The sequence below is a fragment of the Melospiza melodia genome, chromosome 8, assembly GCF_035770615.1.
Source record: "Melospiza melodia melodia isolate bMelMel2 chromosome 8, bMelMel2.pri, whole genome shotgun sequence".
Classification (NCBI taxonomy): domain Eukaryota; kingdom Metazoa; phylum Chordata; class Aves; order Passeriformes; family Passerellidae; genus Melospiza; species Melospiza melodia.
The window spans coordinates 25449637-25466867 of NC_086201.1; the positions used below are offsets into that span (position 1 = coordinate 25449637).

The window sequence follows — 17231 nt, forward strand, 5'->3', positions numbered from 1 at the left end:
TCAAGCACATTTCTGATCAAAAGCTAGTTTCAAAAATGTATTTAAAGATTTTATTCTTACTCTCTTCTCTTTTTATCAAAGGCCAACATTGACTGTGATTCCAGCCCCACTCGATGGCAGAAAGATGCCATTACTGAGAACACTCTTGATTAAACTGTAACACTGACAGGCAGTAAAAATGTAAAATGAATTATTAAAATACTAAACCAATTATGGTTCTCAGAGCAGTAATTACATGAGCAAGCAGAGAACTATGCACACAGCCTTCTTAAAGTCTGCCTTACTTCAGAGCTCCCAAACAATAGAGCAAACGCACACTTCCTTCTCTAGAATTTATTACCTCTGTAGGAAAGCAAGCAACTCCTCAAAATGCAGTTTAGAAACACTCAATTCTTCAGTTCACTGACTGTGTTCAAGCTAGCATAAAATAAAATGGTACCTTCAAAGAAATCAAAATCTTGCAAGTCATCAGGCAGCCGTGGCAGGACATCAGAGAAGTCCTCCTGATTCAATTCCAAGTCATGTGGAATGTCTGTGATTTCATTGGCGATATCATCAGGCAGCTCATCAGCACTGAGCTCTGGAGTGGAGGGGCTCCTGAACAGAAAGGAACATTAGTCCCTGGTGTTCAACTCTGCTTGCTCCAAAGGACAACCTATCAGTGCACATCCATCTACAATGCATGCTTCCCCACACAGTCTTTCCTCCATTATCTAGGGAAAAAATGCTTTTAGGTAGCGTCTTTAGGAAGCTTACACTTAGGCTACTCATTAACTACATAAGAGGCAACATCAGGAGCAAAATATTTTACCCATCAAACCCAATCATTGCTCAAAGCCAAAATGACCCACCACTTAAAGGTTTTTTTCAACAGCCACATGGAGATGGAATTTTTAGGCCTGCTCCAGATGCTGCTCGGCAGCTTTGTACAGAGCTCACTGGCAGTGCTCAGGCCAGCAGTGGGAATCTGGGCAGGAGCAGCACTGACCGTATGTGGGGTATCTCTACTGGCAGTGAGACAGTGGCAGGCATGGTGAGGTTCCCTTGGGGCACTGCAGGAGGAATGGGTTTCTGAGGCCGGCGTGGGCCTCGCCTTCTCTTCTTCTTGTGTTTTTTGGTAAGTGCAGGTGGCTTCGTTTTTTTCCTGGGTTTCCTCTGCTGCTGGTGCTGAACTTTACGGGAGCTGTCCCCTCTCAAGAAATTATCCTTTGGGAGCAAAACAATACCAATGGGAGCATATTAAGAACAAGTATTACTTTCCTAGCTTTTTTTCACCCTGGTCATTCCACAGACATGTGGAATGTAATGCAAGAGGAACTGTTACCTTACACACAGACACAGTTTCAAAAATTGAGCTGTTTCCTTCCTCAGTGACCCCAACGGCAAAAATAACATAGACCAAGCTATGAGATATTGTGAACTGGAGATTGTGCAGTGTCACTTTAAAAATTATCATAGCAAACCCTAACTAAAAAGTGCACAACCATAACCTTTAGCAGCACTCCTGTAAGTATTAAAGACAAAACGCTGTTGTGAGGTGGTGTTAATGTGGATAATGTGCAGCAGCTGAAGCCACAATCCTCAAGTGCCTGCTGACATTACAGAGGGACAGCACTGAGGAGAAAAATTAACACTGCTGGACTAGAATAAGGATGTGGGTAAACAATTATGGCCTCATTGCTTCTGAACAGCAATCACTGACACATTAAAAAATAAATCAAACCACCATCAGTCTTCAGTTGCCACCATACTAGGTATGGCAGAGGATTATATTTGTTACAGAGGTAAACCTTGAGCGACATACTGAAGATTGCCTAGAAAGGGGGAAACCCCATGCAGATCTGTGTAGCACAAACCCTCACATTTTAATCAAAAACTCTATAATTCACAATTATTGGAAAGGCTGGGCAAAAACAGTAACAAAAAAACTTTTAATAACCCAACTAAACAATAGAAAAAAAGAAATTTTACACCTAATTGAAGGTAGGACAAGAAGCCTTGAAGGAGGGGCAGGACAGAAGTGGGTTTGTGAATTATCCTAAAAGTTTTGTTCTGGAAGACTGGTGTCATAAAAAGGAGAGCAGAGGACATAACTTCATTTCTCCATTCTCTCAGGCTGAGGTAGGCCACTGCTTTTTCTCTGGGATCCATGGATCCCTGAAGGAAGTTCAAGATAAATTCTAATAGTTACTAAAAGGTAAATAAAGTAGCAACCCCATTATTTCCATCCTTGCAATTGCTCTCTACATTACCTTTAGAAAATACTTTGGGCCCCGTGTACTGAGACTGTTTAAGATGCAGGGTTCTTAATATCACACTTATATTACATTCAGATCCAAGGACCAGGAGTGACCCCAAATAAAATGACCACAGGATCTCTCACAATGATCTTCTATTTCTCAATTTAAGACAGCAATCATATTTTCTCCAGTGAAGAATATTCCCATGTATACTTCATTATATCCTCAAAACTACATAAAAGATTGTCACAACATACTTTATACTAACTGGGAATGTTTGTCAAGTTTTACCCTTTTAAGAAAAATAATAGCAAACAATCTCTTAAGTTCATAAACCTGCTAGTGGTCAAGGAAGACTTCATAGGAAGACTGGGGTTAAAACTCCTGATCATGCTAATACACAAATAGATACAATGATGGCTTTGTACTTACCATTTTTTTGGCATGCTCTTCGCACAGAGGTGTTTGATGTGTAATGTCAAAAACTGGCACAGAGCACTGCTGACCATCTGCAAACTTGGCTGTGCAACTCGAGAAGAGCTGCTGAGAACGGTTCAATAAGATATCTGTGCATTTCTGCATCAGGAATAACACAAGACAGTGGTGGAGGAACGCCCTTTGATTTATCAATCTGATAAAGATCAGAGCCTTCAACTCTATCTGTCCAAGGATACTATTTTTAATGAGTGCCTTAAATTTGCTATTCAAGTTCAAAGCTAGGTAAGGCTCAAACCCAACTTTTAAAAGTGAAAAAACTGCATTCATGCAGAATTTCTAATGATTTTATTATATACTGATAGTTTTATAAAAGCAGCTATTTCACTAATGAGTTCTTAGCAAAAAGAAGCCTTTTCCTGGAGCCTTAATCAATAGATCAATAGTAGCAGTTGGAACAGTGTAGTCAACAGGACTATTTCCTTACAGACTAATGACAACCCATACTGAAACATTAAAGAAAGAGTATTTCTTAATTCAATCTTTTAAGGTACATTCTTGGCATTTATCTTTAGAGCACAGACAAAGAAGTTTCAAGATCCTTCCTGCTCCTCTGAAAAAAAAGATGTGCAAGCAGACAGAAAGGTCAAGTAAATCCAAACGTAAGCTTGCTGAGATTTCCTTCAGAAAATCCTTAGCAGGAGTAAAAATGTTTCCAGACTTACAGCAAATCAAACAGATATTTCATTGCGTCTTTTTTCAAACAGCACTAGAAGCACTCCTTCCATCTTGAACAGTTCTCAGACCTCAACATCACTGTGTATGTTTATAAAATGTTAAAACAAAAAAAAAAAAAAAGGACAAAGAAAATGAAAAGGCTGCAGAACAATCCAGATAGCAGACTTGGATGGATGGGTCAGAACCAAGAATCTGTTCATTTTAGAGAAGAAAATGCAGAGAGAAAAAATGGGCATATATGCAAAATCACTAGTCTTGACTATTCTGCTCTACGCACAGCAACAAGAGAGACCACTTAAAATTAAAAACTACCCAAACAATAAAATCCCATCAGAACCATGAGGCAAATCCAAAATACAGTTGTATGCCATGGTGCTCTCTCATAGAGGTTTTGAACTGCTCTGCAAACTGCTTTTAAGCAGCCTGCAAAAATCAAACAATAAAAACAAGGCATCTGCAAAACAAAAAGATTGGAAAGGTGCTCCAGTCTGACAGTAGCTGGGTGCATCAGCACTAGTCACTTTTAATACCAAAATCAAAAGTTCCAACAAGAGGAGTCACCCCAACAAAAGCACCAACAATTCTTCAGCTAAAAACAAACAAACACAAAAAAAAAAAAAAACCAAACAAACCAAAGTCTGCAGTAATTTTAAGTATTACAGGTCATAAGTCTGCCTTTTTATAGTCTTCAGAACCAAAACTCACGCCTATTGCGCTCTCTTCTTTCTGAGATTTTCAGCCATTGACTTCCAACATTCTTTCCAGTTTTGTTTGAGATTCCAAGCACAGGGAACCCTTCCTCATCTGGACTAAGAGGTTCTGTGACTCCTTCTATATTGCTTCTTTAAACAAAGCAAAGTATGATTGCTATCTTTCTAGTCAGTGTAAGCCCTCTTTTTTATACTATGTATAAAAACCTTTTTCCACGAAACTGGCACAGGAAGGTGGTCTATTGGAACCTACCAAGAGCTGTATGAAAGCCAGGAGGCTGAAAGTCCCATGGGTTGTACCAAGTCATTCTGAAGGACGATCATTTTGTAAAGGTTTCTTGCCCACACTAAATAAAGCTCACAAAGTAAAATGATGTTCCTATTACAAATACCAGTAGCAGACTACTTATCCTCAGTGTCTACACACCTAAATCACACAGCCAAATGAAAAGCAAAGGAGTTGCTTTTGTTAGTATGATGACATACTAACAAATAGGTATTTCTTTGAGAAAACTTAGTTATCATGCAAAAATCTAACAAACAAACAAAAAACCTCCTAAAACAGAACAGCCTCCATGCCTGAATGCCACTCCCAAACAGAGTTAAGAGGATACGCTGAAAACAGTGCCTGGTGAATGGAAGGGCCTTGTTAGTGCACTGCTCTCCCTTCGAAGTCCCACTGCAGATTGTTGGTTCTGCATCTCTCTGCCTTGCTTGGCTTGTGCTGAAAAGAAAGCATAAAAGAGTTTACAGACAAACCCCCAGTCTTAAGTGGTTACTTAACACAATTATTATACTGAATGTAGCACAGTAGATGAAAAATTGTAACACACATGTGTGTGTCATGATCCAGATGGGTGCACACTACTAACAAGCTCTACACAGGGACACAGAATAGATGTCAATGACAGGTGAAGGTGTGACTGTAGTAACAGGATTATTTCTTATTTCACAGGGTCTTAATTGTAATGAGAGGTGCTATGTGCTACTATCATGTAAATATTACAACACCTTGCAACAGAAAGGGCAGCAATAGGTGAGTGTCAACACAGGTAACCCTCAAAATGAGGTCAGTCTTTAGAATTCAATGTACTGGGTATGCCTAGATGGGAGTCAAGTGCACTTTCAAGCCTGTTCATAAATCCAAACATGCCGAGCATCCCCAGAGCTTACATGCAAGCATGTGCTCAAACTTAGACTGAGCTCTGGAGTGGCAGAGCCTGAGCGTGCTCAACATGGATAAAAGCTCTCCTTCATCAACGTGCTACAGCCCAATCCACCAGCAGGTGCCCGGGGCTCCCCCAGCACAGCCTGAGTGCTCTGAGCCTGAGCTGCAAGCAGGCGCCAGGCAGCGGTGAGGACGGGCACTGAAGCGTTACACAGCTCGCTCGGGTGAGCCTGCTCTCCAGGCACGTGTCACCTTCACGGAGATAAAGCTGCCGATTCCAGGGCTCACTTGCACCTCTGGACACGTTGTTTTCTAGGTTGACAAAGAGTTGTCTGTAGCCTGACTGTTTTCCTTCAGCCATTTCTGTCATCAACTGTACTTTGACTGAGCAAAGTTTTAGTTAGCAGTATTACTCCTGTGAAAAATTTTCTATCTGAAAAGACTCTGTGGTTACTTAAATTGACCAGAGAAGTGATGACAGGCATACCTGGCTTCGCTGACCTACCCAAAACAATGTAAACTTTTTTTGTTTAATAAAAGGGAAAAATAATAGGGGAAAAAAACCAGCAAGAGCTTGTCAGTTTAGGTGAACTTTTGCTGTAGTGTTTAAGTTTGGAGAAATTTATACACAACTTTGTAAGCCAGTAATGGAGACTTCTACATTACACCTCAGAGCAGTTCTTCAGAATCAGTCCACCTCCCCAACAATGAACACTTCAATTGTCATGAACCACATCCCACTGAAGCAGGAACAAAAGCATCCCATTAAACACAATATGCTCATAGTACCTAGCTCCAATCTGCATCTCATACTATACACTGCACCCCACAGTCACACATCCTGTAAAGCAAAACCCCAAAAGCAAAAGGATGCTTCTGATACCCCAAATGTAACACCAGGGTTCAGACTTAGTCTGTTCCTGCATGAATATGAATCAACCAACTCTCCATATGCTGAGAGCTAGAGGGATGTTGACATTATCTAGAAAGAATTCCCACAGAAGATAACCTTCAAAGTTGTTAGAAGTTATGTATTTTGTTGCCAAGTTTTATTTAATGTTAGATTGAGTTAAATCTAACAAAAAGCATGAGCTTAAATTTGGTTTGCTGGGAAGATAATTAAGAGGAGGTACAGACTTTTCAAAAAAGCTTTCTGAAAAGCAAAATCTGAATTGGAACAGTGAACTACAGACCAGACTGCACACCTTCTACTGGCACAGTAAAGGACCTGATATTTGGGCACAGAAACTGCTGAACAAACCATCCACATTCTACAACATAAATCTGGAGAAGGCCTGTCTTCATGGTAAACTCTACGCCACGTTTCTTTTACTCCGCTGACAGGCACTTATGTGTCATGTTCTCCTGCCTCGTGCGTGACTCCTGTTTCAGAGCTCATCCTTTCAGCTGCGGGATGCTCAGCCCGTGTCCCCCTGGCCAGCCCCAGGCCCGTGCAGCGGCAGGGCAGGTCTAACCTGGTGCAAGCACACGCTGCCCTCCGGAGCTCGTGCAGGAGCTGCCCCACGCGCTCGGGCTCCCGGCTGGCCGCCTGCAGCAGCGCCTTCCGCAGCGTGTGCCGGCACTTCTTCTGCCGCGACTCTGCCCGCTCCAGGCGGCACAGGTGCTTGTATTTCTGCTGAAAGTAAGTGCAAAGTCTGGTCACCCTGGAACTCCTGTCATCTGCATTGTCATCATCGGACCTGAAGAAGGGAAAATAAAAACAAATATGCTTTAAGATACTACTTTTTTTTTCCTGCTAAGCTAATTTGTCATTCTAATAGAATTGTTAAATTGGCATCCCTCTTCTAGCCACACAAACATCCAAATGCTGAATCAGGCAGTGTTACTTGAGAAATAGCAAGAGCAGGATCCCTTCTAAATTCTAAAGGTATTTGCCCTTCTTAGTATGTCATTATTAGAGATTACATCAATTTATCATCAAGTCTGACACATTTAAATGTCTAGAGCCTGCTGTTCAAAAAGAAATCTATACTGTTAACCTTTATTTACTGTAGATGTCACAGCAAATGAGACCAATCTTAAATCAAAGTGCAATTAATGGAGAAGAAAAGGGTGGGGAATTGTGTAGTGGAAATTTATTGAGGAACAATCATGCTGGAGAAGATGGTCAAATTCTAACAAGTATGTAAGCTTCTAACTTCTTCCAAATCCTTTTACTCTTCCAGGTGGTATATTCCTTTTAAAACCAAAATACACACTATTAACAGCTAACAGCTGATACTGATTTCCCCTTGCTGCAGAGTTGCAGTTGAGTTACAGTACAATAATAGAGAAGAAATTCATATTTAACTCAAAGATACTGAGGGAAAGATCAAACCACGGCCAAGCAATGACCAGAAGAAGGACTAATCCAACTCTCTGTTGGCTTAAGAAAGCCCTTCTCCATTTGTCTTGGCTCTCTGAATGTCCAGGCACATATAAACAAGACCATCAAACCACGTCAACACATTCAGTTAAATGAAGTAAAAGTCAGATAAATTAAACAGAAAATCATCACTGGAACTTGTTAAAACAAGGTCCATGAAGCTACCCAGAAGTTCTCCACAACAAGCACTAGTTTGCAGAATGAGGTTTTTTTTTTTCATGGAGCAACAAAATGCATGTGCTAAATCTAAGCAGACTCTGTTTTTCCTCTAATTTTTACAGGAGTAAAAAAAACTCATGAGTCTTTCCTCTAATTTTTTTCCTATAGAACAGAGAAACTTTTTGCCAACTTTCCTATCTGTAACACAAAAAAGGGCAGAGGAGAGAAGAGAAATCCAAACAAATGAAGCAAAGCAAAAGCTGGCAGTGTTCAGAGCCCGTGGGACTGCATGAGCTGACACCCAAACCTGCACAAAGCAAAGGAGGCCACCACTGAGACACAAGAGATGTGAAATACCAGCCATGCTATTTACTAAATAAAGTAAGATCCAGAAATGCAGACAGCAGATCTGTCCCTGAAAGGCAGTATGGTGAAGACCTACTTTCTTTGCTGCAAAGTCTGACTCTTTTTACACACAGGCCAAATGGAAGAGACTGCAGCCATCTCCTCTAAGGCTTTCCACAAAAACTCTGCAGCAGCAAACACTGCCTTTGACACAAATGCATGTTTTTTGTGAAGTTTCATGTAAATTCAACCATACTATGTATTTTGTCTGTTAAAACAATTTACAGTTTATTTTCTAGAAGCATAAATTACAAGTAATTAACTTCTGCAACTACATGCTTAGTGGCAAATACAATCTATGTTAAAAATATTTAACATATGCAATGTTTAGAACATTTTTACATTGAAAATTAAAAGAAAATACACTTTTAAGATCTCTTAGGAAAGAATGCTTCCTGGGGAAAACTACCTGTTTAGAAAAAATTGACTGTGGGCTATTTAATATAGATTTTCCTTTTCCAATGTATTACTAAAAGAGGAAAACATAGATAGCATATATATATATTGGTAGGTTTAATATCTTAGATATTTCATTACTGCTCTGGGCCAAGACTTTTAAACAAAGTTACTGATTTAATTTTAAATATGGTTAAAAATTAACTTTAAGAATACCAGAAGTATTCCTTAGGGGAAAGAAGTTTCTTTCATGTGGAAAGAGTGTTTTTAATGCATATTTCTCTATATTTGAGACTTTTTACTTCTCTCACATTGAAAGAGCCAGAAAAAATGATATTGTATGCTAAAATATTTTTGACCTTCAGTTTATGAGATCTTTTTAAAAAACAGATGAATACATATATCAAAGGTATAGAAAGAAATCACGCCTGCAGTGGGCAAGGGCTTATTTTGAGCCAAAATTCAAAAAGCCAATTTCTAAAAGCCTGTTCAGAACTTTGTTCCCAGGCCAGTAAGATTAGCCAAAACATTTATATGTTCAAAGAAACCTAAAAATATCAAAATAAAACCTTTTTTCTTCAGTAGGCATGAAAATGAAAGATATTTTATTGTTGTTCTTTCATAAATAAGTTTGCCAAATTCTATTTAGTTTATTCTCCTAAGCTGCATATAAAACTTGTGAAGTTCAACTTAACGTGTGGCATTTCATTTTTACAAAGAATTCTGAAAGTGCACACAAGCCATTTGATAATCCAAAATGCTTTCTCCCAACCCTTCCCTTTCAGACTGTCATGTGGAAACATCAGGGGGATTTTTGCTGAGTGTTCCTGAAGAAAACAAAGACAGCACAAAGCAGCAGAAAGAAGAGCAAAAGGGTGAGCAGCCAGGCACCACCAGGGAATGAGGAGAACATGCTCTCCACTCTGAGACAACCCAGCAACTACACTTCAAATCCCTCCTTACAGAGCGTTTTGAAGAATCTTCCCTTCTTTCTTTTAGTTATTCTACTTATTGGGAGTTATTAAATCCAACTTTTGACAACAGAGTGTTGATATTTAATCCTTTGAGGGATGTGGTATGAGGAGGGACTCACACTCCTTTTTCAAATTTGCTACTTGAAACGTTTGCTTTATCTATATTTCAGAGTATGAAGTGAAAAAATACTTTGTTATAAAGTTATTTGTTTTCCAGCACTTTCTAAGATACCAGACTCAGTAATCAAATAATCTAGGGGGAAGCTTCAGTAATCTGCAGCAGGGAACAGCCCCTGCTTGCTCTCCAAATTGCTGCTCCCACAAGGGATTCCTCCCACCCCAGCAACCTTCTCTGCCAGCAGCCAGCCTGCACCGTGCCCACTGCCAGCTCCTGTGCTATTGGAACTCAAACATTTGTGCCTGCCTCGAAGCACTGTGTCCTGAACTCCTGGGACCACAGGAAGACAATTTTTCAAAATTAAAGCACAGAATAATAAAAGCAAACATTTGGCCTGCGTTTCCACAGATGATTGCAACAGTATGAATTTTACAGATTAAAAGGCCAGAAGGCAAGTGAACCAAAAAATGTACTATTGTTGTCATGGCTTAACCTCATCCAGGAACTAAGTACCACAGTGCTGCATGCTCCCTCTCCCTGCTCCCACCAGTGGGATGGGGAGAGGAATCAGAAAAAAAAACACCTTGTGGGTTGAGCTAATAATAGCTTACCAATGAAAACAAAGTAAAATATACTACTACTATTTATTGTAGTGGATAATAAAAAAGAAAAATAAACCCCAAGGAAAACAAGTGATGCCCTACAGAGTAGCTCACCAACCCACTGACTGATACTCGCGCCTACCTCAAGCAGCGATCGGCTCCCCCCAGTTCATGTCCTGGCCATGATGGTCCAGGCTGTGGAGTATCCCCTTGGCCAGCTGGGGTCAGCTGTCCCAGCTGTGCTCTCTCATGGCTTCTGCTGCACCCCCTCTCTGGCAGAGCACAGGGAACTGAAGTGTTCTTGACTTAGGGCTAGCTCTACTTAGCACCAGCCAAACCATCAGAGCATTATCAATGCTCTTCTCCTACCCAACCCAAAACACAGCACTGTGCCAGCTGCTAAGGAGAAAATGAACACTATTCCAGCCAAAACCAGGACACTGTTAAGACATTAATTTAAAACAAATCTGGTTAATTTTTGGGAGTTTAAGAGCAGCTAGAGTATCATACAAGAAGTTCAACAGAGGTTTCTCCCACAATCACACAAGCAGAAATGCTGAGAAGCAGCTGCACAGTGAAGCAGAAATTAACTGTTCACTTTCTTTCAATAGTCTACTCTGAAAAGCATTCCTCTCACTGTCTTCCATCCAGTCAAAAGGAAAAAGACAGAATGCAGTCAGCTGGTGGGGACCATAAGCTCAGACACAAACAAACAGAAAAAAGAGCTTTAATTTTACTATGAAAACCAGCAAGTAAATCCCCTAAGTTTAGGTTTTTAGTTTAGATTTCAAAACCAAAAAGTTTTGGGTAATAATCTCCATTAGTTTTCTGGTAAAGTAAGTCCCCAGAACTCAGAGCTGTAACAAGTCACTGGCTGACTTTAGGAGGCACCAGTCTGTACCACCAGATCAGCAAAACAGTGTCATTTTGACAAATCAGATCTCCCCAGAAACAGCCTGAACTAATTCATCTTCAGCAGCAGGCAGACCACACTGCAAAAGTGTCAAAGTGAAACATTTCAGGTAATAAAAACCACTACAGAAGCTTGCAGAATAGGAAGTCAAGTTTTAGAAGGTTGACATCAAGTGACTGTTTATCCATGGTCAAAATTAGTAAGGTTGTTGAAGAGCTAACACTGAGCAGGCTGATGGAAGTACAAAAGCACCCAGCTGCGTTCAAAAATTTATCCATCATGGATAGTTAAGACAGCATTTAACTGAGGTGCACAGAATGCTAGAATGGAAAAGAAAATGTCAAGAAAAGGTATTATTTTCTCTCAGTATGTGAAAAGAGTAGGAAGAATCCAAAGGAAGTTAAGACAAATAGAAGACAAAACACACAGAGATGACCTTTATAAGTTCACAAAAAAATAGGGATCTATGGAAGAATCAAATCAAATGTCAAAGAGAGAAGAGTGTAAGGAAGTTATTTAATAGATATATCTGCTGTGAAAAATTATGTATGATTTAGAAGTCTGAAAGTCTGTCCACGATTCCCCAGAACATTTTATTTAAAAGTTGCCTTTTAAGTTAGAAGTAATGTTTGTGAAAGGTCACTCTAAAACTGCTGATGCCCTAAAAAATGGCAGTCGTTCATAATAAAAAAAAGACTCATTTTAAAAAAGTGAAGTCTACACTCTGCTAAATAGCTTTGATTCACTGAAGGTTCTTAATATTTAGCATCCTGGTGTGTGTCCTGATGAGAGAGATACAGCTTTGTGGTTCACCTTGAGGATAATCTTCAGAGATGGCAGGAAATTCTAGTAAGTTTCAGAATTTTCAGAATGTAACAACAAAATAAGGTTTCATTAACATCATTATTCTAAGTGTGATAGCTAAAAACTAAAAAAATAGGGGAAAGTTGTAGAACCAAAAAGTCCAGTTGCACATTGAATGAGAGTCATGTTACAGAAACTATAATCAAATTCTAGTGAGACCCCAATTTCTTTGTTAATGACATACAACAGTATTACAATATTACACCTGGGATGCTTTGTTTTAACTGTCTACCTTCAAATTTACATTAGTAGACCTATGTTATCATATCCTGCTGTAAGTTTAGATTTGTGACTCAGCAGTATATAGAGAACATCATAAGCCTTTCTGCTCCAGCAGTTAATTCCTGCTCTGTTTATCCTTTTGATCCCATGCTCACAAGTCCCATGCTTCCTTCCAATGCTCACAAGTACTGACAGAGGTTTATTCAAAACTTAATTATGAAAAGAAATACCATGGCCTTTTAAAATCCCCATTAAAACAATAGCCTGCATAATTATTACAAGAATTAATGAGTAAAATGTAGCAAGTTTACTGACAAAGTTATTAACAACCAGTAGGAAAGACAAGAAACCAATAGCAACTCCATTTGATTCTAATTCAGCACCTCCAATCATCAAAGCACACAAGTTCATGAATAAATCCTACTAAACTCAATTAAATTCAGACAAACAAGCTTAAATCCTTTCCTGATGCATCCTTCTGATAGCAGACTGCACAAAGGTCTCTAAGTTAGCTGGAAACTGGGACAGAAGGCGACAAGCTGTTCCATAGCTCTTACAAACAAACGAGTTCAAACAATCCTTTGTTTCAGCAAAACTCTTGAACAAGTGCTTAGGTTCCACTGACTCCACTTGAAGTGAAGCTCACATTTACATGATTTATTCCATCAAGGCCAGCATGAATACTAAAGAATCATACTCACTCAGGTCTCTCATAGCCGAGGCTTTCTCGGATAGACCACGCAACCTGGTAAGGGGAGGTTTGCTCTGAATCCTCCAACTCTTCTCCACTGTCTTCAGACCAATCCAGCCCTAAGGGAATTGAAAACATGGAAATTGGATGAAAAAGGCATCCACCTCATATAAGCCCCTGAGCAATCTTTGGCACAAAAGATGAATGTATAGAATACTTGCAAGCATAATTAAGTTTGATTAAATTATGCAGTATTCTCAATTATGCAGGAAAAGCTACAGTAACAGCTCCATTACAGTGTGCAAATAGCATGCACTGATTTTTATCATAACTGAGTTTTCCTTTTAAAATCCTTATTGGCTTCTTTACCCATAAACAGTGCAAGAAAAATCACCAACTATCTTACCCACAGAGAAATACTAGTTTTCATAGTCAAATACAAGGTAAGAGAGAAGTCCCTGTCATGAAGAACTGACTACTTGGTAAATTTTAATACTATATGATCTAAATAGGCCAATTTCATTTCTGTTTATATTCTGACCCCTTTTCTGTGCCAAAACATGGAAGAATATGAAAACTGTAAGACACAGCAGCAGGGACAGAGATAGATACACAGCTACCCAGGGTGTTCCTCTGCTCAGTCTCTGTAATTGCCTGCCAAATGCACATATTAGTGGGAAGAAAGAGCTAAAGGGAGAGATACAAACACTCCAGCACTTTCACCAAGCAGCATGTTTTCACTTAATGATGATGCACTAATACCAACTTACAGCGTGCTCCAGCAGCCTCAGTTTGGCTAGAAAGCAGCCAGTAAGTTCTCAGGTGGAATGTTTTATCTGGAGCTTCATCTTTTGGGGTTTTTCCTATTATCTCTCCAACATCCAGTGAAATTCTTGCCACTTTCTTGCAGCAGGTGGGATAAAATCTCATTCCTGCATTTACAAGCTAGCATTTTTTGCTTTTTCATTTTCTTGTGTGCTCCTTGAAAATTGACAGAGTTAAGGAGCATTTCATTTTTGCTAAAACTAAACTAAACAACTATATCTGAGATCATTCTGAAGTCAGATGCCTTGAATTTGGGATATGCTTCATCAGTACTTGGTCAAGCCCTTCAGAGTTAGAGACACACACACATAAGCTTGGAACACAATCATCAGGTAACTCTTCATCATATAGAACCAGCACTTTAACATGAACCACAGATATCAGAAACCCAAATTTTCAAGAACTTCAGCATCCTAAAAAATTATTTTTTATTTTTTAAGACATATAATTGAACTAAATTAAGATACCTTAAGACATTTGATAAAATACCAGAATTATAGTTTCAACTTAAATGTTTTTTTTTCCTGTTGTCTCTTCCATAAAGGAATGAAAAAACAATTTAATCATTTCATAAAGATGTCCACAATTGACAACGACATAAATTGTTTAAATCCCTAATTTAAAAACAAAATCAGAAACTGAGTTGTTTAGCTTCTCCTGGGCACTGCAAAAAGGAAGGAATAAAATCTAATCCAGATTCAACTGTACTGACACTGAAGACTGCAGTTACATTAATATCCAATTACATGGCTCTGATGTTGGTACACATAAAACTGGCTTAATCTTTTGAAAGATTCTCTAGTGCTGCTCAAATATAGAAAAGAAATCCTGAAATTCTCTGATCTGGCAAACCTAGTTTTTAATATTACGGCTTATATTGAATAAATAACAAATAAATTTTCCACTTTCACGTAATTAATATATAAATTCTTTTACTTTGCCAAATATAAACTGTTCTAAATGCCTCCACATAGTTATGCACCTGCCTAGCTGTACATGTATAGGTCTAACTGTTTTTTAGTTTTACTATGCCTCTTTTTAAGGAGCACCTATTCTCTTCATCAGCTGAGAATGTTGAACCTTGAGCACAGAAAGGGATCTTTCTACAGTCTTTCACAGCACAGGGCACTTTCTAAGCTACTGAGGACTGTGACACTCAGAAATGCCTCTAGAGCTGCCATTCCTCTAAAGACCTGCACTATATACAGGACCATCAAAGCTGTTTTCTGAAGAACAATTTCCTTTGGAGACATGACACTGGATGCTAATTATCTCCTGAACAAATAGTCAAAGTACCCCATGAGGGCCAAAGGGCAGATCTTCACAGCAAATTAAGAAAAAGTTAATTGAAATTGCAAAAATTACAGATGTTTGCAATTGAATAAGACATCATATAGGAAATGTCCAGGTTTATCTGAAGTCTTTTTTTGTTTTAAACATCATAAATGGTGTTCCTACTTATATCACACAGAGTCACATTTCCTTTTCCCTGCCAGTATTTTACTTATTAGAAATGTACAATGTAAAACTAAGTAGAAAAGTGACTTGGGAGGGTGAGGAAGATAAAAAGGACAGATAGGTGTGCCTAGGTCTATATTCACAACAAGACAAATCAGCCATAAGGTCAGTTGCCTTTTCAAAGCTTACAGAGCACTATTATCATAACACCAATTTGGCTATATTTGCTCATATTTTCATAAGCAGCTATTGATCATTATATGTAAGGGGAAGAATATTTCTGCACAGTATGGAGACAAGACTTCACCCTTCCAACTATCTTCTGTAACAATGCTGCTCTCCTGAAGTGGTCTTTTCCTTCTGTTCATCCATAGACATAAATAGGGCCCAGTCAAGTAAAATTCTCATGTGTTCCAATTTTCCAATTAAGTCAACTGGAATTTCAAATATGCAGAGATTGATGGGTCAAATTGCCAAACTTTCACTTATATTCATTATGTCACGTGCACTTATCACACACCTAATGTTTCAATCTAACATTGTCCACTCATGTAGGTACTGCTAGTGTCACATTTACTACTCAAGTTGCAAACCTTCTATGTGAGGCCTCTATAACCCAAACAATGTTTTCTACACCTCAGTTTGGTTTCTTAAATGGTTAACAGAACGTTAAGAAGAATAAACAACCAAAATGCCATACAGCATTTGGGATGGGTCCAGGCATTCCCTTCATAGACAATAGAGCTAAACAAAATGCCAAGAGATTACCTAGCTCAGGCTTATTTTGTAAGGACCAAACAGGAACTCAGGACAGGGCTAGGAAGACATTCCCATTCAGTCTTTTGGTTCCAGGTTAAAACACATGGCTGCAGTGCATGTGTGACCTACTCACCTAAGTGAGGAAACAGATCAGTGTCCAGCTGCTGTTTTCGAGTGCACAGTTTCACCAGTCTCTGGAGCCGGCTCATGCAGGACGAGTGCGGAGGGAAGGCTGTGGCTTTCATGAGGACCCGGTCAGTCCGTGGCGGGTCGGTGCCAGGAGCCCTGGCGGGTGGCAGGAGAGGCAGAGGTCTCTTGTTGGACAACTGCCGCGCTTGTGCTATAGTGTGTGTGGTGGGTGCCACTCCCTGCATTGGTAGGCTGGTGTTCAGAGGTTGAGGTGACTTGCAGACTATGCCCTGCGGTAGCCCTGTCGGCTTTAACGAAGCTGATGAAGGTGGCAGATGGGAGTGCTGCTGCTGCTGCTGCAGAGGCTGCTGCTGCAAAGGTGCAGGAATGGGGCTAAAGTGCTCTTGGCGAACTTTTAAAATCTCTGTCTCTCTCTGGCGCTGCCGGTTGTGAGCCAACTTGCTCTGCAACTTTTTCTTCACTGCTGCCCCTTTCTTTAGGTCATCATCCTCCTCATTGAAAGCAAAGGGGTCTTCTAATTCTGCCTCCAGGTAGTGGAGAGGAAGTCTTGCCCCTGGAGGGGAGAGGGACATCCCATCCAGTCCATTGGGCATCTTCAAGGCCAGGGTGGGCACTGTCAGACCGAAGGCCATAGCATCCATCTGATGCCTGACCTTTACCTCCTCTATGGGATCATTCTTTTTCTTCCTCTCCTTTTTCGGTATAAAGCCAAGTACCTGCAGGTGGCTGTTGCAGTACCTTTGAAAAGTTAAGAGCAGTCTGTTATTAACTAAACTTCCCTAAGTAAAATCTGAAGGCAAGACATGACTTAGGAAAAACTCACAGACACATTTCAAGCAAATATAAACAGAAGAAGTTTTATAATAATTGTACACAACTTCTAATACAACAGATAACTGTGGTGCTCCCAAACCAGCAGGAAAACAACTTACACAAGCAACTATTCCTAATCTTAAGATATAATATTCTTCATTCGTTATTCATAGGAAAATCACATACAGTCATTCAAAATCCTAAC

The 17231-nt window shown here is 39.6% G+C and overlaps 1 protein-coding gene across 8 annotated transcripts in view; it reads right to left on the bottom strand.

Annotated features, from left to right (window-relative positions):
* The window catches only part of INO80D (INO80 complex subunit D), a 45714-nt gene that overhangs the window by 13688 nt on the left and 14795 nt on the right, over nt 1-17231 (bottom strand). For all 8 annotated transcript variants that reach the window (XR_010028590.1, XM_063162331.1, XM_063162329.1 and 5 more), the window contains 7 exons: nt 16197-16951; nt 13032-13140; nt 6767-6991; nt 4738-4847; nt 2673-2806; nt 989-1206; nt 440-597 (listed from right to left, as the gene is read on the bottom strand). Coding sequence is in view for 7 of the 8 variants with exons in the window: in XM_063162331.1 (XP_063018401.1) it covers nt 440-597; nt 989-1206; nt 2673-2806; nt 4738-4847; nt 6767-6991; nt 13032-13140; nt 16197-16951 (1709 nt within the window). In the remaining variant the exon portion in view is untranslated. The remainder of the gene's footprint in view (nt 1-439; nt 598-988; nt 1207-2672; nt 2807-4737; nt 4848-6766; nt 6992-13031; nt 13141-16196; nt 16952-17231) is intronic.